The following is a 22,200-nucleotide window of genomic DNA, read 5'->3' on the forward strand; positions in this document are numbered from 1 at the left end:
GAGGGCGGAATCGAGTCCACCCGGTGTCTCGGCTCTTTGCGCACGCGCCCACCTGCTCGGGGCCGCGTCGTCATAGCAACCGCGGCCGGTTCCGAGCGGTGGCGCTGTCTCCGCGCTTTTTCTGGGCCTGTCGGGGGTTCGTTTTCTCTGCGCCGGGGTGCGGGGGCCCCTCAGTATCCTGTACAATGAGTGGGGCAGGGCCCCTTGTGACGCTGAGCAGAGCCCGGAGAGATCAGGGCCGGCGGGGACTGGCTGCGACCATCCCGCTCGCGGGCTGCTAGCGGGATGGGTCTGTGCACGTCCACGCTGCCCCACATGGGCAGGTCCCTGAGGCCCCAGGAGAAGGGTAACATCATGGGGGGGAGGGGGTGTCTGGTTTATCAAAGGACGGAGAGGAGACCGGAGGGCGGCCGGGAAGCGCCAGGATCTCCCTCACCCCGGGGTGCACACCCTTCCCCAGTGCGCATGCTCTCCGCATCACCACACGGATATCAGATACTGGAGAGTTCAGCTCCCTGTCCTTGCAGACATTGCGATGCAGCAGAGACCCAGAAAATGGGAATTGTAGCCCAGGAGGGAATAGGGGTCCTGCGGGCTCAGGGAAAAGGGGCGGTTTCATCTGGGCCTGAAGGGATGCAAAGGAGTTGGCCCAGCAAAGGAACCGGAAAACAGGACACAAATATTAAGCCGAAAACTGTTGGCTTCACAGATGAGTCCCGTAGCCTCAGGCATTCGTTGCTTCCTCAAGTGTTACTGAATGACAAGGTGTAGGGACTGAGGGTGTCAGGAACAAAGATAAGTGGAGACACAGGAATGAGTGGACAAATGGTCCTTGCGCCTTGGATTACAATCTGAGTGGGGAGATGGAAGGAAGTCCACGGAGATGTGACTGGCCATTTCTGTGGAGGTTATAGGGGTCCAAGATAGGAGCAGAAGGGGCAGACCATGGAAGAAATTGATTAAAAGAAACGGGCCAGGCCTGGTGCTGCATGCCTTTAATCCCATCACTTGGGATGTAGGAGAATCGCTGTGAGTTCAAGGCCACACTGAGGCTACATAGTGAATTCCAAGTCAGCCTGGCCTACAGTGAAATCCTACTGTGGGGGTGGGGTTGGGGAGGAGGAGAAAGAAAGACACCGGGAAGGTCAGGTGTGGTGGCACATGTCTTTTGTCTCAGCACTCAGGAGGCTGAGGTAGGAACAGTGTGAACCCTAGGCCACCTTGGGCTAAAGTGAAATCAGAATTTTCCAGGAACAAAAGACAACGTTAGGAGTAAAAATGATGCCACCAGGGCAAGGGATGCTAGCATGGGATGAATTTAAGGTCACGGGCAAAACCATGCCCCTCTGTGAGCCTCCATTTCCCCAACAATAAAATGAGCTTTACGGCAATAATTGTGCCAAGGACCTGTGGGTTTTCTCAAATTCAGGTCTTTACCTGCAGCGAGCCACATCAGCAGTTTTGCAGTATATGCCTCTCTGTGCCACTGGACATGGACATGTATCCTTCAGGGACATGTATCCTCCCCAAGGACACACAGTGCCCACTCACCCATTCTTCCTCCAACATCACAGACATCCTCCGGTCACCCCTGATCATCTTCGTGGTGGGCGGCCCAGGCTGCGGGAAGGGAACCCAGTGCAAAAATATGGCCATCAAATATGGCTTCTATCATGTGGGCCTGGGCCACCTGCTGCGGCAGGAGGCCCAGAAGAGCACCCAGCGGAGCCTGCAGATCCGTGACATCATAGGGCAAGGACTCCTGGTGCCCACGGTGAGTCACTACTGGGCAGGGGAGATGGAGGAGAGGGGTCTTCCTCAGGACAAAGTCCTCAGGGAAGCTGGGGCTCCTGGCTTGGCCACTGCTTGACTGTGCAGGGCCCCTGCCTCTGAGAATGGTGAGACTCATATAAAGGCAGTAGTGGGACTGGAGAGATGGCTTAGTGGTTAAGGTTCTTGCCTGCAAAGCCCAAGGACTGGGTTAGATTCCCCAGAACCCACGTAAACCAGATACACAAGGTACTACATGTGTCTGGAGTTTGTTTACAGCAGCTGGAGGCTCTGGTGTGCTCATTCATTCTCTCTCAAATAAATAAAAATAAAAAAATATATAAGCTGAGCACAATAGTGCACACCTTTAATCCCAGCACTTGGGAGGCAGAGGTAGGAGGATCACTGTGAGTTCGAGGCCACCCAGAGACCATGTAGTGAATTCCACGTTGGCCTGGGCTAGAATAAGACCCTGGGAAGCAAAGGTAGGAGGATCACTGTGAGTTTGAGGCCACCCTGAGACCTCATAGTGAATTCCAGGTTGGCCTGGGCTACAGTAAGACTCTAGCTTGAAAATTAAAAAAAAAAAAAAAAGGCTCCCGGGAGTGGTGGTGCACACCTTTAATCCCAGCACTCAGGAGGCAAAGGTAGAAGGATCACCATGAATTTGAGGCCACCCTGAGGCAGTGGTGAGGACTGGGAGATGGCTCCTTGGGTAAGAGAACCCCTTGCTATACAAGCCTGACAACTGGAGTTTGGTTCCCCAGAACCCATAGCAAGCTGCACACAATTAGTGCACACATCTGTGACCCCCAACATGCTGTGGCAATGGGGCAAAGGAAGTCAGGAGACCCAAGTGCTTGCTCTACAGCTAATCTTGCTGAATTGGAATTGGTGAATTATTGGTTTAGTGAGACCCTGTGTCAAAAAAAATAAGGTGAGCCAGGCGTGGTGGTGCATGCTTTTAATCCCAACACTTGAGAGACAGAGGTAGGAGAACAGCTGTGAGTTCGAAGCCACGCTGAGATACATAGTGAATTCCAGGTCAGCCTGGGCTAGAGTGAGACCCTACCTTGAAAAAAGAAAAAACAAAAAGAAAAAAAAGTGATGTCATTGAGGAAGACATGATGAATACCCCTGGACTACACACACACACACACACACACACACACAGACACGTGCTCACAAGTACATTGTAAACATATGCACACAAACATACCACATACCTGGACTCTCCACATATGTGCTCAATAGCACATCAAAGACATTCAAACAAGTAATCATACCATACAACCCCTGGACTTCACACACATGTTCACAAGTGCATCGCAGACACACGCAAGCAGTCACGCCACACAACCTTTGAACTACGCACACATGCTCACAAGGGCATCACAGATGCACATGCATGCAATCACACCACATAACCCCTGGGCTCCACACTTGTGCTCACAAGTGCATTGCAGACATACAAACAATAGTCACACCACACAACCCCAGGACTCTATACAAGTGCAAGGTTGCAACTGCCCACTAGATGGCGCCAGCGTCTAGAGTTCAATTTCAATGGCTGAGGCCCTGGCATGCCAATTCTCTCTCTTTTCTCTTTCTCCCCTCTAAAATAAAAACAATAATTTTTTAAAAAAAGAAAAAAGAGAGCTGGGCGTGGTGGCGCACGCCTTTAATCCCAGCACTCGGGAGGCAGAGGTAGGAGGATTGCCATGAGTTCAAGGCCACCCTGAGATGACAGAGTTAATTCCAGGTCAGCCTGGACCAGAGTGAGACCCTACCTCGGGGAAAAAAAAAAAAAAAAGATAAAAGATCTGGATAAAGGATAGTGCATCTTCACCTGAGGACCAACGTGATGACCTTCATAGACTGGCCTCTTCAGGGTGAGTTGGAAAGAGGGACACCCCAGGGTGAATCACCCCTCCTTCCTTCACAGGGCCTCATCCTGGACATGATCAGTGACATCATGTTGTCGCACCCCAAGAGTCCTGGCTTCCTCATTGATGGCTTCCCCCGGGAAGTGGGTCAAGCCAAGGAGTTTGAGCGGATTGTGAGTGACTAGCAGTGACCTGGGGGGGGGTGAGCTTTTGTGTGGGTGTGAGGCCACTCCTCGCCTTCTCCTGGAGACCCTGGTGGGCCAAGATAGGCTGTGCTAGGACTGGGGGAGAGAAGGTGACAAGAGGGAAGTGGAAGATCCTTCTTCCTTCCTTCATCTTCCTTTTCCCTCTTCCCTGTCCCTCCCACCTTCTTTCTTCCTTTGCTTTATTCTTCCTACTTCTTTTTCCTTTCTTCTTCTGCTTTCTTTCCTTTTTTCTTCTCTCTCCCCTCCTCCTTTTTCTTCCTTTTTTGACAGGGTCTCATGTGGCCCAGGCAGGCCTCAAACTCACTCTAGCTGAGGCTGAGCTTCAATTCCTGATCCCCTGCCTACACCTCCAGAGGGTTGCATGACAGGTGTGCACCGCCATGTCCAGGGCCCGCAGTACTGGCGATGGCACCCAGGGCCCCGTGCATGCTAGGCAATCACTCCACCAACTGAGCCACAGCCCAGAAATGGGAGTTCTTTGGGGGTCAGGGCACACAATTGTGTGGGTGTGTATGCATGTTTCTGTGGAGATATATGCTCCATGTGCATGTGTGGAGTGGCCAGAGAACACTAGATGTCTTCTTCAGCACTATTTCAGTGAGACAGTCTCTTACTGAAAAGACTGGCTGACCAGGAAGCCCCAGCAATTCTTGTGTTCTACTCCCCATTACATTGGGGTTACGGGTGTGTGTAGCCAGCCATGCTGTTTATGTGGGTGCTGGGGTTCAAGCTCAGGCTCTCTCAGGCCTTCATGTTTGCATGGCAAGTGCTTTTTCTCACTGAGCCCCTTTTCCTGCCCCAAAACATGGGATTTTCTTTATTTAAAAAAATATTTTTTAATTATGGATGAGCAAGCATCTCTGTAGTAGTGTGCACGGTTCTTAGAGTACCTGCCCAGAAATAGTATTGTTGGGTTACATGGTAGTTCTATTTGCAGATTTTTGAGATCACACTAATTTCCACAGTGGATGTACCAGTTTGTACTCCTGTCAACAGTGAATAAAGTTCCCTCTTTTCAAAAAAAAAATATTTTTAAACCAGGTGTGGTGGCACACTCCTTTAATCCCAACACTTGGGAAGCAGAGGTAGAAGGATCACTGTGAGTTCTAGGCCAGCCTGAAAATACATAGTGAATTCTCAGTCAGCCTGGATTAGAATGAGACCATATCTTGAAAACACACACACACATTTTGTTTGTTTTTCGTGGGGTAGGGTCTCACTTTAGCTCAGGCTGATCTGGAATTCACTATGTAGTCTCAGGCTATCATTGAACTCACTGAGATCCTCCTATCTCTGCATCCCGAGTGCTAGGATTAAAGGCCTGCGCCACCATGCCTGGATATATATTTCTTTCTTTTTTATTTATTTATTTATTTTTCAATTTTTTATTAACAACTTCCATGATTATAACAAATATCCCATGGTAATACCCTCCCTCCTCCCACTTTCCCCTTTGAAGTTCCATTCTCCATCATATTCCCTCCCCATCTCAATCAGTCTCTTTTATTTTGATGTCATCATCTTTTCCTCCTCTTTTTTTTTAAAATTATTTACTTATTTATTTGAGAGCGGCAGACACAGAGAGAAAGACAGATAGAGGGGGAGAGAGAGAATGGGCGCGCCAGGGCCTCCAGCCTCTGCAAACGAACTCCAGACGCATGCGCCCCCTTGTGCATCCGGCTAACGTGGGACCTGGGGAACTGAGCCTCGAACCGGGGTCCTTAGGCTTCACAGGCAAGCGCTTAACCGCTAAGCCATTTCTCCAGCCCCTTTTCCTCCTCTTATGATGGTCTTGTGTAGGCGGTGTCAGGCTCTGTGAGGTCATGGATTGTTTGTTTTTTTGAGGTAGGGTCTCACTCTGGTCCAGACTGACCTGAAATTCACTATGTAGTCTCAGGGTGGCTTCAAACTCAGTGATTCTCCTACCTCTGCCTCCCGAGTGCTGGGATTAAATATGTGTGCCACCACACCGAGCCCATGGCTATGTATTTCTTTTGACAGAGGGACAGACAGACAGACTATGGGCACACCAGGGTCTCTTGTCACTGCAAACAAGCTCCAGCTGCATGCATTACTTTGCTTTATGTGAGTACTGGGGAACTGAACCCTAGGCTGGCCAGGCTTTGCAAGCAGCACCTTTAACCACTGAGCCATCTCCCCAGTCCCAGGAATGTTTTTGTTTCCCCCCCTCCGAGGTAGAGTCTCACTTTGGCCCAGGCTGACCTGGATTTCACTATGTAGTCTCAGGATGGCCTCTAACTCACGGTGATCCTCCTACTTCTGCCTCCCAGATGCTGGGATTAAAGCATGCGCCACCATGCCCAGCTAGGAATGGGTTTTTTTGTTATCAGGAGTGTTCAGAAGTTGAGCCTGCTGGTGTATACCTGCAAGCACAGCCTGCAGGAGGCTGAGGCAGGAGAATTGTGTACTGGAAGTCAGCTGGAGATATATAGCAAGACCTCTGTCACAACTCACAAAATAAAACAAAAAGACAATAATCTCCGTGGAAGCTTCTAGAACTCAAGGAGAGGAGTTTAAGAGCTCCCTTCAGGCTGGGGGGAAGAAGACACTTCAATATTTTTCTGCTCAGTCCCTGGCATCCAGAGAATGGCTCAACTGTTTTTTTCCTGGATGATCCAGTGGCCAAAGAGAGGTGATGCCACCAGCCTGATATAACCCATGGAAGGGTTAAAATCCAGACTGAGGCACTGAGGAAATGACTTCCTGGGTCAAGTGCTTGCCCTGCAAACATGAAGACCTAGGTTCAAACACCTAGTACTCGCTTAAAAGTCAGGCATGGTGGCATATGGAGAGGTAGAGACAGGAGGATCCCTGGCTCACTGGCTAGCTTAGTCAAAGTGGTGAACTATAGGTTCAGCAAAAGACCCGTCTCCAAGGCTAAAGAGAGGGATTAAGAAAGACACCCACTATCAGCCGCTGGTTACCATATGCACTTTACACATGTGCACCCACACATACACCACGCCAAGAAAACCTTCCAGACTAGGATCTGTCCACACTTCATCCAGGCCTTTGTCATGTATATCATGGGACCCTGGGTAAGCACTGGATTGATTCCTGTGTGAAAAATCAAATGGGCTGGCTGATGGTGCAAGCCATGGGATGTTCCAGAAGACAAATTCACCCATGCAGATTGTTGCCAACTGCTCAGGAAGCATTCACGATGCTGTTGCCATGGGGACTTGTATGCCCTGCGTTGCCAAGTCACTTGGTTTTGCAGAGAAGCCCTAGGGGCTGCTCCAGAAGCCTTCCCATTGTGAATGTTGGCCCTGGAAACACTGGATTGTCCAAAAGGAATGTGTTGGTGGAACACTGCAGACGGGGGGTCAGTGTATGCAGCCTCTGTCCTGGGGCTGCCGTCACTTGTGGCATCAATGCAGATGGTAATGTCCCAGGACACCTGACTGTATTTGTTTTGAGACAGGATCTCATGTAGTCTAAGCTGGTCTCAAACTAACTCAGTAGGTAGCCAAGGATGACTTTGAATTCCCGATCTATTTTCACATCCCAAGTGCCACAAGGACAGGCATGTGCCACACCATAGCCTGGTTTATGCTGTACTGGGCTTTCTGTTAGGCAAGTGCTCTACCCACTGAGTAACAAGCCCCGAACCATTTCTTTTTATTTTATTTATTTGAGAGAGGGAAAGAGGCAGAGAGAGAGAGAGAGAAAGAGAAAGAAAGAAAGAGGATGTGTGTGCCAGGGCTTCCAGCCACTGCAAACAAACTCCAGATGCATGCACCACCTTGTGCGTCTGGTTTGGGTCCCGAGGAGTCAAACTGAGGTCCTTTGGCTTTGCAGGCAAACACTTTAACCACTAAGCCATCTCTCCAGCCCCCCATTTCTTTTCTCCCCCCCCCTTTTTTGTTTTCTGAGGTAGGATCTCACTCTAGCTCCGGCTGACCTAGAATTCACTATTCAGGGTGGCCTCCAACTCATGTTGATCCTCCTACATCTACCTCCCGAGAGCTGGGATTAAAGGCATGTGCCACCACACCCAGCTCTTTTTTTTTTTTTTTTTTTTTTTTGAGGTAGTGTCTTGCTGTCTAGCCCAGGCTAAACTAGAATTCACTATGAAGTCTCAGACTGGCTTTGAACTCAAAGCGATCCTCCTACCTTTGCCTAAGTGCTGCCTTTTACCTTTATTTTATTTATTTATTTTTCCTAGGTAGGGTTTCACTCTAGTCCCGGGTGACCTGGAATTTGCTGTGTAGTGTCAAGGTGGCCTGAAACTCATGGTGATCCTCCCACCTCTGCCTCCTGAGTGCTGGGATTAAAGGCATGTGCCACCACACCTGGCTTGCCTTTTACCTTTTAACTGTTTCCAATTTGTCCTTGGATCCCCAGGAGCTACCAAGGCTGGGGCGTGGTCAGCAGTAGAGTGACAACCTAGAACCCACAATGAGGGCTGGGGGGCGTGGTCAGCGGTAGAGTGACAGTCTAGAACCCACAGTGAGGGCTGGGGGTGTGGTCAGCATTAAGAGTGACAACCTAGAACCCACAGTGAGGGCTGGAGGAGTGGTCAGTAGTACAGTGACAACCTAGAACCCACAGTGAGGGCTGGGGCATGGTCAGAGGTAGAGTGACAATCTAGAACCCACAGTGAGGGCTGGAGCATGGTCAGCGTTAGAGTGACAACCTAGAACCCACAGTGAGGGCTGGGGGTATGGTCAGGGGGCTGGGGGCGTGGTCAGTGGTAGCATGGAGGCCTAGCTTGCATGAGTTCCGTCAGCAGCACTGCAGGAATCAACAGTTGTCAGTTGTGAGTGTGCAGGGATTCTGTTCCCTTGTCTTTATTCCTTCACAATGCACTGACTTAACACTGAAATCTTAGCGGTTGGGAAGCTGTGGCAAGGGGATTTCTAGTGCAAGGCCAGCCAGGCTACAGGACCGACTCAAGAAAACAGAAACCATAGAAATAGCAGTCATTCATGGAAAATGTTAATAAAAATTAAAAAAAAAAAAAGAAAGAAATAGCAGTCATGTCGGGCGTGGTGGCGCACACCTTTAATCCCAGCACTCGGGAGGCAGAGGTAGGAGGATTGTCATGAGTTCGAGGCCACCCTGAGACACCAAAGTGAATTCCAGGTCAGCCTGGGCTACAGTGAGATCCTACCTCGAAAAACCATAAAAAAAGAAAAAAAAAAAGAAATAGCAGTCATGTTGGTGTCTCAGATTCTGCATAAGGGACTTGGACACTCACGGACCTTGAAATCTGTGGGATTCTGGAGCAATGCCCATTCTTTTCTTCAATGTAGGGTTTCACTGCCGCTCAGGCTGACCTGGAATTCGCTACGTAGTCTCAGGGTGGCCTCGAACTCACAGCAATCCTCTTACCTCTGCCTCCTGAGTGCTGGGATTAAAGCATTGCACCACCATGCCTGGCAAATGCCTTCTTTACAGAGGGACCACTATACAGGCTTTGTTCAGATCTCCACCATGTTTACTTAGAAACACCTTCAGTTTCCCATAAGTTTGTACACCTGTGTAAAAGCTAAGTTTTTTTTTTTTTAAATACTATTTGTGCCCCTTTGTTCTTCTGGCTTTACGTGGGTATTGGGAAATCGAACCCAGGTCGTTAGGCTTTGCAGCCAAGTGTCTCATCCACTGAGCCATCTCCCTAGCCCTTTTGTTTGTTTGTTTTTGGAGGTTGGGTCTTGCTGTAGCTCAGGCTAACCTGGAATTCACTATGTATTCTCAGGCTGGCCTTGAACTCATGCAATCCTCCTACCTCTGCCTCCTGAGTGCTGGGATTAAAGTCGTGTGCCACCATGCCTAGCTGCTGTTTTGTCTTAGTTGTCAAGATTCAAGGCTAACAAGGCACACAAGGAAGGAGGAACTGCAGAGTGAGTTCCAGGTCTAGTCTAGAGTGAGACCCTGCCTCAGAACCCCCCTGAAAAAAAAAAAAAAACACCCAAAACAACAAAACTCAGAAAACTTGAACTCAGGGGCAGAAGACTGAGAAAACTTGAATTCAGGAGGCAAAGGTGAGAAGATTTTGAATTCTGGGCACATTGGCTACAAAATGAGACTGTCTAATAAGTAAATGTTGGGGCTGGGGCTCCGTGGGTTGAGTGCTCACCTAGCATGCATGAAACCCTGGGTTCTAGCCCAAGAAACCCAGGTGATACACCTGTCACTCAAGCACAGGGGCCCAAGGGCCAGCCTCAGCCTGGGATACTTAAAAAAAGATGTCCCTCCTTACCCAGTCCTTTGGTTGTGTCTAGGTGGGCCGGGCCCCCAACATTGTCATTGTGTTTGACTGCTCCATGGAGACCATGGTGCAGAGGGTCGTGCGGCGCAGCCTGGTGGAACACTGGGCTGATAACCACTCAGAGCTGGCCATCCGCAGGCGCCTGGAGATGCACTACACCTTATTTGAACCTGTGCTGACTTTTTACCAGCAGAAGAACCTGCTACGAAACGTAGGTGCTGCCCTTCCTTGCAGGCCCAACCTGGGGTCTGCTGGTTTTCCTAGCATGCACTTTGGGGCTGTGATAAGCCTTGAGCCCCAAATGCCACTACATACTCCCAACTGGGGGTTGTGGTCCTTTGTCCAGCTTCTGTACTTCTCAGAAAGATTCCAGCAATGTCCTCCATCCCCACGGGAAGTGCCTAAAATATGGCTTTTTTCCCTGGAACCACCTGGGGTCAGCCTCCTCGTATCTTTGCAGGGCCTTGGGATGGCACCTGAACCAGCCTGCTGGTGTGCCAGGTTTGCCTTGTGGGGAGGATGTAGTTCTTGTCCCCACTGTAACCCCTTCTCCAGATCTTGGCAGAAGAAACTCCAGAGAACATTTTTGCCAAGTGCTGCTCCGTCATTGATAGCCTGCAGTGAGCCGGGGAGTGGCTGAGGCTCTGCCTCACCCTCCCCAAACCTCACAGGACCCAGGAAGCCTACAGGGCCTGTGAGGTGAGACCTGGGTGTCCCCTTCTGGCCAGCCAGGTGCCTGATGCACCTGGAGGAGCAGCCCCACTGCCCTGAGATGCCATCTGACTGCTGTGGACCCTGTCCCCATAGTGACATACTACTCAACACCTGAGAGCCTTGGTGCCCCTCACATTTCTCCTGGTTCAGGGCCATCTTGTGTTAGCCATACAACCATGGGAACAGAGCCCTGGGGACCTTCCCAGTGCCTGCCTCCCCAGTTCTCAGGGGGACAAATGGAGCTGGAAGTCATCCTAGCAGGTGGGCAGTACCACCCAATCCTTCAACCTATCTCAGCAAACACGGATTGTTTTTTTAAAGCAGCTTAAAAAAGAAAAGCGTGGGGTGGAGAGATGGCTTAGAGGTCAAAGCGCTTGCCTGCAAAGCCGAAGGACCTTGGTTCGATTCCCCAGTACCCACGTAAGTGCATGCATCTGGAGTTTGCAGTGGCTGGAAGCCCTGGCATGCCCATTCTCTCTTTCACACACACTTTGCCTCTTTCCCTCTCGTGGTACGCACCTTTAGTCCCAGCACTTGAGAGGCTAAGGTAGGAAGATTGTCATGAGTTGAAGGCCACCCTGAGACTACACACTGAATTTCAGGTCAGCCTGGACTAGGGTTAGACCCTTGAAAAACCAAAAATAAAATGCCAGGGCGTGGGGAGGGAAGGGTGCTATGAAAGCAAAGTGTGCCTGGAAAAAAATATTTTTCAGCCAGCTGTGGTGGCACACACTTTTAATCCCAAGCACTCAGGAGGCAGAGATAGGAGGATTGCCATTGAGTTCAAGACCACCCTGAGACTACATAGTGAATGCCAGGTCAGCCTGAGCTAGAGTGAAAACTTACTTTGAAAAACAAAAAACAAAACCCCACTTTTTCTCTTGTATTTTTCTTTTTTATTTTGGTATTTCAAGGTAGGGTCTTGCTGTAGCTCAGGCTGACCTGGAATTCACTATGTAGTCTAGTCTCAGGGTGGCCTTGAACTCACGGTGATCCTCCTACTTCTTTCTGCCTCCCCTCCACCCCCAAGTGCTGGGATTAAAGGTGTGAACCACCACTCCCGGCTTAAAAAAATTTTGAGAGAGCATGCCAGGGCCTCCAGCCACTGAAAATGAACTCCAGATGCATGCGCCCCCTTGTGCAGCTGGCTTACATGGATCCTAGGGTTATCAAACCAAGGTCCTTTGGTTTTGCAGGCAGATGCCTTAACAGCTAAGCCATCTCTCCAGCCCTTATATTTGTTTCTAGAAAAACAACACAAGGCTTATAGCTTCCAAACACCATTACCAGAAATCTTCTGTTTGTACATGTACAAAAGATATACATTGCTTCAGAAGTCAGCTTACAGGGAGACACAGCAGACACAGGGAGGCTTTTGTCATCATTTATTTGTGAAGTTAAAAACGAGCGATAAAAAGTAAAAACTGCCATACAATTGTTTTGTTCTCATTTGTTTCAGTTTATCTCCTCGAACAGATGGAAAGACAACAGACCAGGCCAGTCCTGGGGTCGGGGTGGGCCAGGGACAGAGCCGGGGAGGAATAGCAGGGGGCAGGGGAGAAAGAGAAAAAGAGAGGGGGAAGAGAGGGGGGCCTGTGACACCCACACCTGGTCCAAGGAATGTCCAACTCTAACTAAAAAAAAAACGAAAAAAAGAAATAGCAAGAGTGACTTTTTTTTTCCTTTTTAAAAGTTTATTTTAAAAACAAGAAGAGGGCCCCGGACGGAAGGGAGAAAATGAATTGCTTTATCCTGGGAGAAACGGTCTCATGGAGGTTGGGGATAAAGATTTATATATATATATATATAATTTTATAAGTTTTGTTCTGCTGTGTTAATTTTAAAACTTTTTTTTTTTTGGCAGAGGTTAAATTCTCCCTATTTTCTAAGGCTGGCTCAACATGAAGGATCCCCATTTTGGAAGGACAAGGATGCAAGACGTGAGTGAGGGCGAGGGCCAGGGCCAGGAGCCACGCCTGGGGCCTGCATGAGGGCTCCCCCACAGCCCCAGGTGGCCATCGCGCTCTCACCAAACAAACCAAATAGAAAACCAACAAAACAAGCCCCCAAACAGAACAAAATGGAGAAAAAAAATAAAGTTTTTTTCACAGATGAAGTTCACATTCATTCGATTCATTGAGCCTGCGGAGGGAAGAGATAGGAATCGGTCACCGCGGGGAGGGGCGGCGGGCCGGGCTGGCAGAGGGCTGTGGCTGGCTGTCTCAGGGACTCGCTGAAGTCAGGCTGCTCCTTGGTGAAGGAGAAGCAGGAGAGAGAGGGAGAGAGAGAGAGAGGAGGAGAGAAGAGCAGTCGGCAGCAGAAGAGAAGCAGAGGCATGGAGGGAGAAGCACGGTGAAGAGGTGCACGGTGGGGAGGAGGGGTGCCCACTGACTGAAGGTGGGAGGAGGGGAAGATGGGAGGAGGGCAGGAGGTGGGTGGCTCGGACGCATCACAACATCAACAACCAGAATCACGGTGTCCCCACAACACCCCTGTGAGGTAGGTTGGAAGGTGGCAACGATCGTCATGCCCACTTCACAGACAAGGCCAGGACACACAGGCGAGCACAAGAGTGAGGCGGCTGAGCCAGGTGGGGCCAGAGCTGGTCCCTTCAGTCCCTTTGGCGGGCTCCCAGGCTCCCCTCAAACCCACCAGAGCCAGGGCCGCCTGCAACACGTAGTCACTTGGACACGGGGGAAAAATATCATGGCTTAAAAAAAATAATTAAAAAAAAGAACAAATCAAAACAAAAAAAGATGCAGAAGGGGGAAAAATAGACGTTTTCTTCCCAAGTGGCCAGATTCTGAGTGAGTGGGTTTAGCAGCCAGTTTGGCGACCAACACAGGACCTGTTCCTGTCCCCCACCCCAGGACTACCCACCAGTTCACAAGTTCCACCTTTGCGGCTGGTGCTCCCCAGCATCCTGACAGCGTCACTCAGGAACAGCGGCTGGCGGAGGAGCCTCTTCCGTGAGCCTTTGGACCCAGTGGGCGCTTCCTGGCGGCGGGGCAGGGCTCCAGGGCTCCGGGAGACTGGCATCAAGGGCACACCCCGCAGGGGAAGGGGTTTCCGGCGCTACCCACTAAGGCAGGATGGACGGTGGCCGGGGGTTGGAAGGAGAAAGGAGGAGGAGGAGGGTGGCAGTTCCCACTTGCCTGCTGCTGTCCCTGCTGGGTGGGGGGCGGCTGTGGGCCGCCAGGACCAGGGGTCTGTCCGTAGTAAGCAGCCTGCTGTCTGTAATACTCAGCCCAGGCAGCGCTGTAGTCCGGCTGAGAGCCAGGGGGTGCTCCAGGACCCCCTCCAGTGGCCACTTGCGCTGTGGGCATGGGGGGCAGAGGATGAGTGGCTGCAGGGAGAGCTCGGCTCCTGCTGCCACCTCCTCCTTCCCACAGCCACTGTCCTTGTCTGGGGCAGTCTTGCTCACTCACCTTGCTTCTTGTAGTACTCCTCCCAGGCCTTCGTGTAGTCCTGCTGCGGTGGTGCTCCGGGCTGCTGGGGCTGCTGGCCTGAGGAACAGGGAGGATGATCAGAGCCAAGCCTCTTGGTGGGACTCCTTGCTTCTGACACTGCACTTACCAATTTTTTTATAATACTCTTCCCAGGCCTTGGTGTAGTCTGACTGGCCAGTGGGTGGAGGCTGTGGGGGTTCCCCCTGTGCAGGTGGGGCTGCTGGGGCTGGAGCAGGGCCCGGCACCGGGCCTGGGGGCTGCTGGTAGTAATGGGAGTAGTAGGCGGCCCAGGCAGCATTGGGGTCTGCAGCAGCTGCAGCGGCTTTGTCTGGAGGGAAAAGGGAGTTCAGCTGAGAGGACATAGCAGGCCACCCTGGCCTCCCCGTGATAGCTGGTACCGTGGACACTTACTTGGGTCATGAGGAGCAGGAGGTTGCCACTGGGGGTAGGTGTTGCCCCAGCCCTGGGGTGGGTATTGGTGAGGAGGGGGCCCACCAGCACTATGAGAAAGGAAAGACTTGTGAGCTTGGGTGAAGTGGCCAGAGCCCAGAGTAGCAGACTCAAGTAACAACTAGCAACTAAAAAACCAGAGCATGCTGGCTAAAAAGACATGAAACGGTCTGGGCCAGGTCCACACGCTGGGATGGAATACTGAACACCCGTGGGCAACTGAGTGCGTGAGTAGGCAGAGGCAGAGGCCGAGGCCGAGGCCAGAAACAGTGGAGGTGCTCATTAGATAGGGGTGCCTGGCCCCTTTGGTGCTCCTGAGAGGCATAGGTGGAAACGGGGCCTGTCCCTTTGGTGGCCCACATGGCAACCCCAGGAAACAGGAGAGTACTCACTGTGGGGGAGCCCCTGGAGGGCCCTGGTTGAAAGGCCCAGGGTTGAAGGGCCCCATGGGGCCAGCGGGGCCTGGTCCTCCGGGACCTGGTCCAACTGGGCAGAGGGGACCCTGAAGGAAGGAAAATTAGCTGAGTTCAGCTATCAGGATAGGGAGGAGGGGACTCTCGGTGGCATAGCTCCCCAAAAGCCTACCTCTATCTTTTCCTCAATGAGCTGCTTGGCATGGTCAATCTGTTGGGGTGAGCCCCGGATAATGAAGAGCTTGAAGTTGGGGTCCCCATTGGGTGGCAGTTGCCGTGAGATTTCTACAAAGGCACCCGTCTGCTGGTTGATGGCCTTCACGTTCTCACCCCCTGCGGAGCCAGTCAGTGAGGGGTCTGATAGTGAGGAGGATGGGACAGGCAGGGCAGGGCAGAGTCCACCAGACTTACCTCGGCCGATGACTAGCCCGCACTTGTGGGTGGGAATGGAGAAGGTCATCTCCCCACCAGGAGGGCCCCAGCTACCTTGGCCTCGTCCTCGTCCACGGCCCCCAGGGGGCATGCCAGGCCCACCTGGAGGGCCTGGGGGTCCACTCTGCCAGATGCGGAAGATGATGAGTGAGGAGCTGGGCTAGCCATGGACCCTCTCATGAACTAAGTATCCCAGCCACCTACCCTGAGGCTCTGGAGGAGGTCATTGATGATGCGGGCTGCATGCTCACAGCGGTCCGGTGGGCCCATGATATGAGCGATTTTCTCGGGGCCTGTCCCATCGTCTGAGATCAGCACCAGAGACAGAGACCAACTTAGAAACACACTAACACAGCAGCCCCATGATGCTGTCATTCCTGGAGCCCTGATACTACTATGTAGGCAGATACCCCATACTTCCCAGAGACAGAGCCATCTAGTTAATTGGGGCTAGCGTTTTCTTCCACCTATCGGGTCCTCTGAACTACATAATCAAGTGTAAAAGTCTGGGGTCGCCCCTCTCCCGAGAGGTGAATGAAAAGAGCAGGGGCTAGGCTAGTGATATGACAGGACTATGGGCTGTACTTCAGGGCTAGGGTTGTTTGGAGGCTATTCCTCCCATGGGTCAGAGGACATGGACCTGACCACCAGCATGCAGCCCTGACCTTGCTTGAACTGTATCCGCACGCCTGCGTCATTCTGAATCTTCTTGATCATCTCTCCACTCCGCCCAATGACTACTCCAACAGAATGCCTGGGCACAGGTACCTGGCAGGCCAGAAGGCACAGCTGTTTCCCAGCTCTGCTCCTGGGGTTGTACCACTGATCTCCTGGGGTGGGGGGTGACCCACACTCACATCAATGCCCCCACCAATCCGAGATCCATACTCGTTGCGGTCCCCAAAGCCACCCTGGTCCCGTTCTCGGAGGATGTCCATCACCATCTCACAGGCTTGCTGCAAACACGTGGAGTCCAGTTGGTATGACAAGCCTTGCTCCTGAGGCATGCACTTCCAGGCCTGACCAGTGTCCCACATAGCTCTCCCCAGGGAGGCAGCAGAAGAGGAGGACACACAGGGAGGGCCGACTTCCCAGCGAGCACTGACTCACCTGCACTTTATAAGGATCCCCTATGATCCGCAGCGGTTTGTCCACGTTTGTGTTCTGGGAGCCATCCTGAATCAAGATCATCTTCACACCAGCACGCTCCTGAAGGGCAGAGGCATCAGGAAGCAAGGTCAGTGTGGCATAGCAGGGCAGGGCAGGCTCTGGGACACAACAGGTGGAGTAGAGGAGGGATGTCCTCACCTGTAGCTGCTTAATCGTCTCCCCGCCCTTGCCAATGACCAGGCCAGCCTTGCCTGCAGGGATCATGATCTCCTGCACGGTGCCATTCTGACCTCCATTGGCATTGTCATGGAACTGTCCTGGGGGGCCTCCACGACCCCGAGACACGATGTCATCCAACATCATCTTCGCTTTCCTACAGAGGGAAGACAGCTATGACTGGACTGCATGCAGTGCTGGTGGGGTGTACCACCTAGAGCTCAGCCGAGGCGATCCCAACAGGTATATGGAAAAGATGATAGGATGTGGGGGCAAACTGTTCACAAGCTTTCAGGTGGGAAGACACATGGGCATCACCAAGTGCCACAGGAATCACAGTGGGACTTACTGGACAGATTCAGGAGCTCCAGTCAGGGACACGCTGCGCTCGGGAAGGCCACCACTGTCTGGAGAGGAAGAGAGAATGCTCAGAGGGCTGCCACGAGGATGAAGAAACCTCCACTGACAGATGAAGCCTCTTTTGCCAAACCACTTTACTCCCCAGACACAGGGGAGCTTGGAAGAATGAGGCCAGAACTTAGTTGAACTAGGTATGGTAGCATGTGCCTGTCAACCCAGCACATGGTGGCTGAGGCAGGAGGATCGTGAGGGGAAAATGGAGAGGTCAACACCAGAAGGGTTGAGCACCAGGACACTTTAGCACCTCAATAGTCACTGCATAGCACCCATCTGGGGGAGAATCTAAGAACACCCCGCCACTGAAGCACCCTGCATCTCAGAGAAGGCTGACTGTGGCCTCCTTCTCCACTGTTCCCTTTGCTATGCTATCCTCTGCTTGCCATGAAGAGAAGAATCTTTCAGGATCGCACTAGCTATGACACTGTGCTCAGTGAGCCAGGGGTTCAAGCAGTCCCAGTCCCCCATACCTGGTGAGATCTGTACTTTGCAGCCCGAGTCCTGCTGGATTTTGTTGATCTGCTCACCTCCTCTGCCGATGACTATGTGGAGAGGAGCAGAGAAAGGGGAGACTGGCTGAGGGAGCCCAGGACTCAGGCAGGGGCTCCCACCACCTGGCCCCTCAGACAGCAGAACCCAAGAGGACAGGCAGAGGCTCCCAGGGACCCACACTCACTCAAGCCCACCATGCCATCCGGGACCCTGTACTCTTCTGTCATGGAAGTCCTGTGAAGAGACACTGACAGTCAGTCTCTGCTGGGAGCAGAGGTCCAGGACACATCTGCCAAAAAGGCCTGGCCACTGGGGTGAGGCTGCAGACCAGCTTCCTACAACCTAGGGCCCTGACCCAGAGGGCTGTCCCTCTGTCTCAGGGTGAATGTAAGAACTTAGACAACCTCTTTTTATTTTTAACTTATTATCCTGCCCCCACCTACTGAGTCCTGGGACAACAGGTGTGCTTTTAGCACTCTGGGTTTATGCTGAGTTGAAGATGAACCCAGGACCAAGTGTATGCTAGCCATAGAATCCACTGAGCCCAGCCCTCTTGGGGTCTTAAGAACAGGCCGTGGACAGCAGTTGCAGCAAACAGGGTGCACATCCTGTCATCTGCCAGTAAACCACTGGCTCAGACACAGAAAATCAGTGGCCCTCTTCAAGGACTTATATCCAGTCAAGTCTGTCTGACGTGGCCAAGTGGAAGCACAGCATCCCACCCCATAGCCCACATACAGGAACACAAGGAGTGGGCACCTGGCTTTGGGTCTTCCCTCTGGCCCCACACAGCTACCCCATGTCAGTCTCAGACCCAGAGAAAAAAAAAGAAGTGGAGCAAGTTGCCTACCTGGGGGGAGGGTGGATGGGTCCAAGCTGAGATCCGATGGCTACAGACAGACCGAGAGGAAAGCCTATCTTAGCATGTCTCTCTGTACACCCTCACCCCAAAGTGTCTCTGCATGCACCAGGGGAAAAAATGGCTCTTACCACCCACCAGGTTCTGTGCCTCCAATTTGCCCCCCAAATCTCCCGACCCAAACCTCAATGGACTCACACTCTCCCTGTGAAGCCAGCTTCTTGCTCTCCGGCTGGTCTGTGGATGACAGAGCCTGTCAGATAGGACACCACCCACCCACAATGCCATCCCAATGCTGGGACCACATGGCCCAGCAAACAGTTGTGAGCCCCAGAGGGGAGGGATGGCAAGCCCTCAAGCCTGCCATCAACTTCCAGAGACAGAGTCCCCTTTAAACAAGTGAGCAGCAAAGTTACTAGCATGGCCAGGCATGGTGACACATGCACTCAGAAGGCACAGAGGTAGGAGGACCACTGTGAGTTTGAGCCAGCCTGGGCTACACAGAATGAATTCCAGGTCAGCCTGGACTAGAGTGACACCCTACCTCCAAAAACCAAAACCACTCAATAGCACTGACCTTGTCCAGGTTATGGCCCGGATCTGTCTGAAGCAGGGGGTCCCGGACAAATACCACTTTGGTTATATTGTGAGCCCCAAGGCTGGCCTCACACTGGGTCTCCCCACCTCCCACGGGGAGGAATCATCTTGGGAACTTACAACTTCACCCCTACACAAGCAACCTGCCTTCCCCTCCAGTGCACTCCTGACCCCCTGCAATACCAGGGATGCCTTGAGATGGTAGAGGAACACAAAGAATTCACGAAGCTGGGACAGCCTTTCCTCTCGGCACCCCATTCCGTCAAAAGTACCACCCCACCTCCCGCCCCAAGAAGAGACCATTACCTCCATCTTCCAACTGTCTCTTCTGGCCCCCAAAACCAAAATCAGGAGTGCTATTGTTCACGGTGGTCGCAGCATCGCCTCCAATTTTGGCTGCGATCTGGAATGAAACAGAACACAGACAGATGCGTCTCCACCTAGAACAACCCTCCACAGTGCCTTGGTTTCAGGAAGAAGTGTACATGCAGACACCGGAAGGAGCTTTCAGCAATTCTCCCAAGTTCTCTAGGAATTCTGAAGTCTCCCCTCTTGTCTTTCCTGGCAGGATATATGCCCACAACAGACTGGCACACACACCTACTTGGCTCTGGGGGTGGGACAGCAGCTGAGCAGGGACAGGGAAGGTCCTGGAGACCAACAAGTAAGTGCCTTCAGACACTTCCCAGTCTGCACTGGCTCAGAGGCAGACAACAGCTGAACACCACTTTCCTTCACATTCCTCCCCTCAAGATCTTTAACCAAGGTGCCCTGAATAACCCCAGGTGAGCTTTTGCTTCAAGGCACCTTAAGCTCCCACAGCACCAAGCCCTGTTGAAAACCATGTCATGTTTCAGATACCCAGAAAGCATCTTTGAAGAAACCCTCATTCAGCAAACAAACAAGACCATAATTCCTGATCCTGAAGTCAAGACGAGCTTTCCAACTCAATTTAAACAACATGCTCACACTTGAACCTTTGTAAAGCTCTTGGGGTGCACACATGGGGCTATGTCACCCCCAATAATGGCACCAACTATCACAAGGGAAAGCAGACCAAAATGCTAGAGAACCTACTCCACACTGGAGGTGAGGGAGACCACCTAACGGGTCCTCCTACCTCAGGAGGGACCAACCCTCAGCCCTGCAGCACTGGGATAAGCCCAGAGTGCCACCAAGTTGGGCTGGCTCAAACACTTCCATTCCATATTAAGGTCCCTAACAGGTCCAAACCAGGGAGAGGAGGCTGTAAGTAGAGTGGAGCTGGGGTCACATCAGCATGTGACACCTTTATATTGTCACTATGCCTCAAAACATTGAGATGTGACCTTCCTGTCCTGGTCCCAAAGAGGGACAGAGCACAAATTACACTGAACATCAAGGAAGAGTAGAGTTCTATCCTTATCCTCTACATCTCGCCCCAATGCCATGCCCGGCCTCTGCCGCCAAAGAATCCCCATGAACTTTCTGTCCTTTAGAAATCTTTTTCCTCCTAGATGGGGGCAGAAAGAGGACTGAGTTGAGTGAGGGGTGATAGGTTCCCAAGTACGTATTGGAACTGCAAGCCTCATGCAAACCCAAGGGTGGCTCGGGTATCCCCCAGTGTTAACCTGACACCTTGCAAGCTTAGGAGTGGCTCTTGACGACCCCTCCACACTCCTGACCCCCTGCAATCCCAGGGGCGGCTCTTGATGACCCCTCCAGTGCACTCCTGACCCCCTGCAATACCAGGGATGGCTCTTGGTAATTCCCCCAGTTGCAAACCCAGGGGTGGCCCTTGGTGACCCCTCCAGTGCACCCTTGACCCCCTGCAAGCCCAGGGGCGGCTCCTGATGATCCCTAGCACACCCTGACCCCTGAAAACCAGAGGGTGGCTCCTGGCGACCCCCCCAGTGCCCTCCGCCCCCTGCAATGGGGGTCACCGCTGCCGGCCGCCCACGTGACCCCGGAGCCGGCCTAGACCCCCCCCACCGAGCGCACGCACGTGACCCGAGCCCCCTCCCTGGCGGCACGACCCCTCGGGCCTCACCTGGCGGGCGCGCTGCACGGCGTCAGCGAAGGCGTCCTTGCGGATCCCCGGGCCACCCCCGCCGGGAGGCTGCGACGGCCCTCCTCCCGACGAGCCTCCGCCCGGCCCGCCGCCGGGGCCTCCGCCGCCCCGGTCCCCAGCGCCCGGCGGGCCCGGTGGAGGACCTCCTCCAGCTCCCCCAGCTCCTCCGCCTCCGCCGGCGGGGGGTGGCGGCCCCGGCGGGGGTCCTCCGGTGCTGTAGTCTGACATGGCGCGGCGGGAGCCCGGCCTGGCGCGGAGGCTAAAGCTGAGGAGGCGGCGGCGGTGGCGGCGGCGGCGGCGGCGGCTCAACGCGGGAACAAGGCCTCGCTCCACACGGCCGCGGAGCACTCTGGGAAACCAGACGAGGTGAGCGAGGGGCGCCCCCTCCCGCGGCGGCGTGACGGACGGCTCGGGCTGGCCAATGGGAAATGGACGTTGCTCCACGCACACCAATCGTGGGCAGCGGAAACGAGCGACCAGTCAGCGTCCCGGAAGATACAGTAGGAGGGTCGCGCAGAGTGACTGACAGCTCTGAGAGGCAATAGACTGCGGGTCCCCGGCGCTGGGCGGGCAATGAAGGTGACGCGAGAAGTCAGGAGGCCCAATGACACGTGAGTTCCAGGTTCGCGGGCGGCTGCAGAATTAGATTGACGGCTCCAGACGGTCACGTGGATCGAGGGGCGGGGATTAGCGGAAGACTCCCTTTAGACGGGCTAGACCGGTGTTCAGCGTGATAGTCGTAAGCGAAAGCCAATGCGTACACGGGGGAGGCGGCGCTTGTGCAGACTGGCAGTCACCTGATCCAATCGCTGACGAACTCCGAGTGATGAGCTTGGATTTGGACTTGACTGCTTTCCTTGTTAATCAGAATCCTTTCCAGCCCTGACATCTAAGCCAATGGCGG

The 22,200-nt window shown here is 53.0% G+C and overlaps 2 protein-coding genes across 5 annotated transcripts; one reads left to right on the forward strand and one right to left on the reverse strand.

Moving 5' to 3' along the window:
* The first annotated feature begins 111 nt into the window (after positions 1-111).
* On the forward strand, positions 112-12,927 carry LOC101613039 (adenylate kinase isoenzyme 1). 3 transcript variants are annotated; one of them, XM_045135127.1, is made up of 7 exons: positions 112-346; positions 1,575-1,774; positions 3,716-3,829; positions 10,111-10,308; positions 10,653-10,796; positions 12,271-12,307; positions 12,676-12,774. In XM_045135127.1, exons 1-5 carry the CDS (start codon positions 286-288, stop codon positions 10,719-10,721), a joined length of 642 nt encoding a protein of 213 aa, XP_044991062.1. In that variant the 5' UTR covers positions 112-285; the 3' UTR covers positions 10,722-10,796; positions 12,271-12,307; positions 12,676-12,774. The 3 variants fall into 3 exon arrangements, with proteins under 3 accessions (XP_044991062.1, XP_044991060.1, XP_044991061.1); XM_045135126.1 differs by lacking the exon at positions 10,653-10,796 and having other exon boundaries at positions 115-346; positions 12,676-12,927; XM_045135125.1 differs by lacking the exons at positions 10,653-10,796; positions 12,271-12,307 and having other exon boundaries at positions 12,676-12,927.
* LOC101613702 (KH-type splicing regulatory protein) lies at positions 12,182-21,540 on the reverse strand. 2 transcript variants are annotated; one of them, XM_045135123.1, is made up of 20 exons: positions 21,276-21,540; positions 19,553-19,649; positions 18,848-18,886; positions 18,641-18,680; positions 17,975-18,024; positions 17,769-17,840; positions 17,231-17,288; positions 16,864-17,038; positions 16,666-16,764; positions 16,413-16,511; positions 16,221-16,323; positions 15,760-15,860; positions 15,535-15,679; positions 15,296-15,456; positions 15,103-15,212; positions 14,672-14,760; positions 14,388-14,588; positions 14,240-14,317; positions 13,967-14,127; positions 12,182-12,953 (listed from the first exon to the last, which is right to left on the reverse strand). In XM_045135123.1, exons 1-20 carry the CDS (start codon positions 21,522-21,524, stop codon positions 12,945-12,947), a joined length of 2,136 nt encoding a protein of 711 aa, XP_044991058.1. In that variant the 5' UTR covers positions 21,525-21,540; the 3' UTR covers positions 12,182-12,944. The 2 variants fall into 2 exon arrangements, with proteins under 2 accessions (XP_044991058.1, XP_004655064.1); XM_004655007.2 differs by having other exon boundaries at positions 12,182-14,127; positions 21,276-21,539.
* Positions 21,541-22,200: the final 660 nt, after the last annotated feature.

Source organism: Jaculus jaculus, chromosome 15 (genome assembly GCF_020740685.1).
Source record: "Jaculus jaculus isolate mJacJac1 chromosome 15, mJacJac1.mat.Y.cur, whole genome shotgun sequence".
Classification (NCBI taxonomy): domain Eukaryota; kingdom Metazoa; phylum Chordata; class Mammalia; order Rodentia; family Dipodidae; genus Jaculus; species Jaculus jaculus.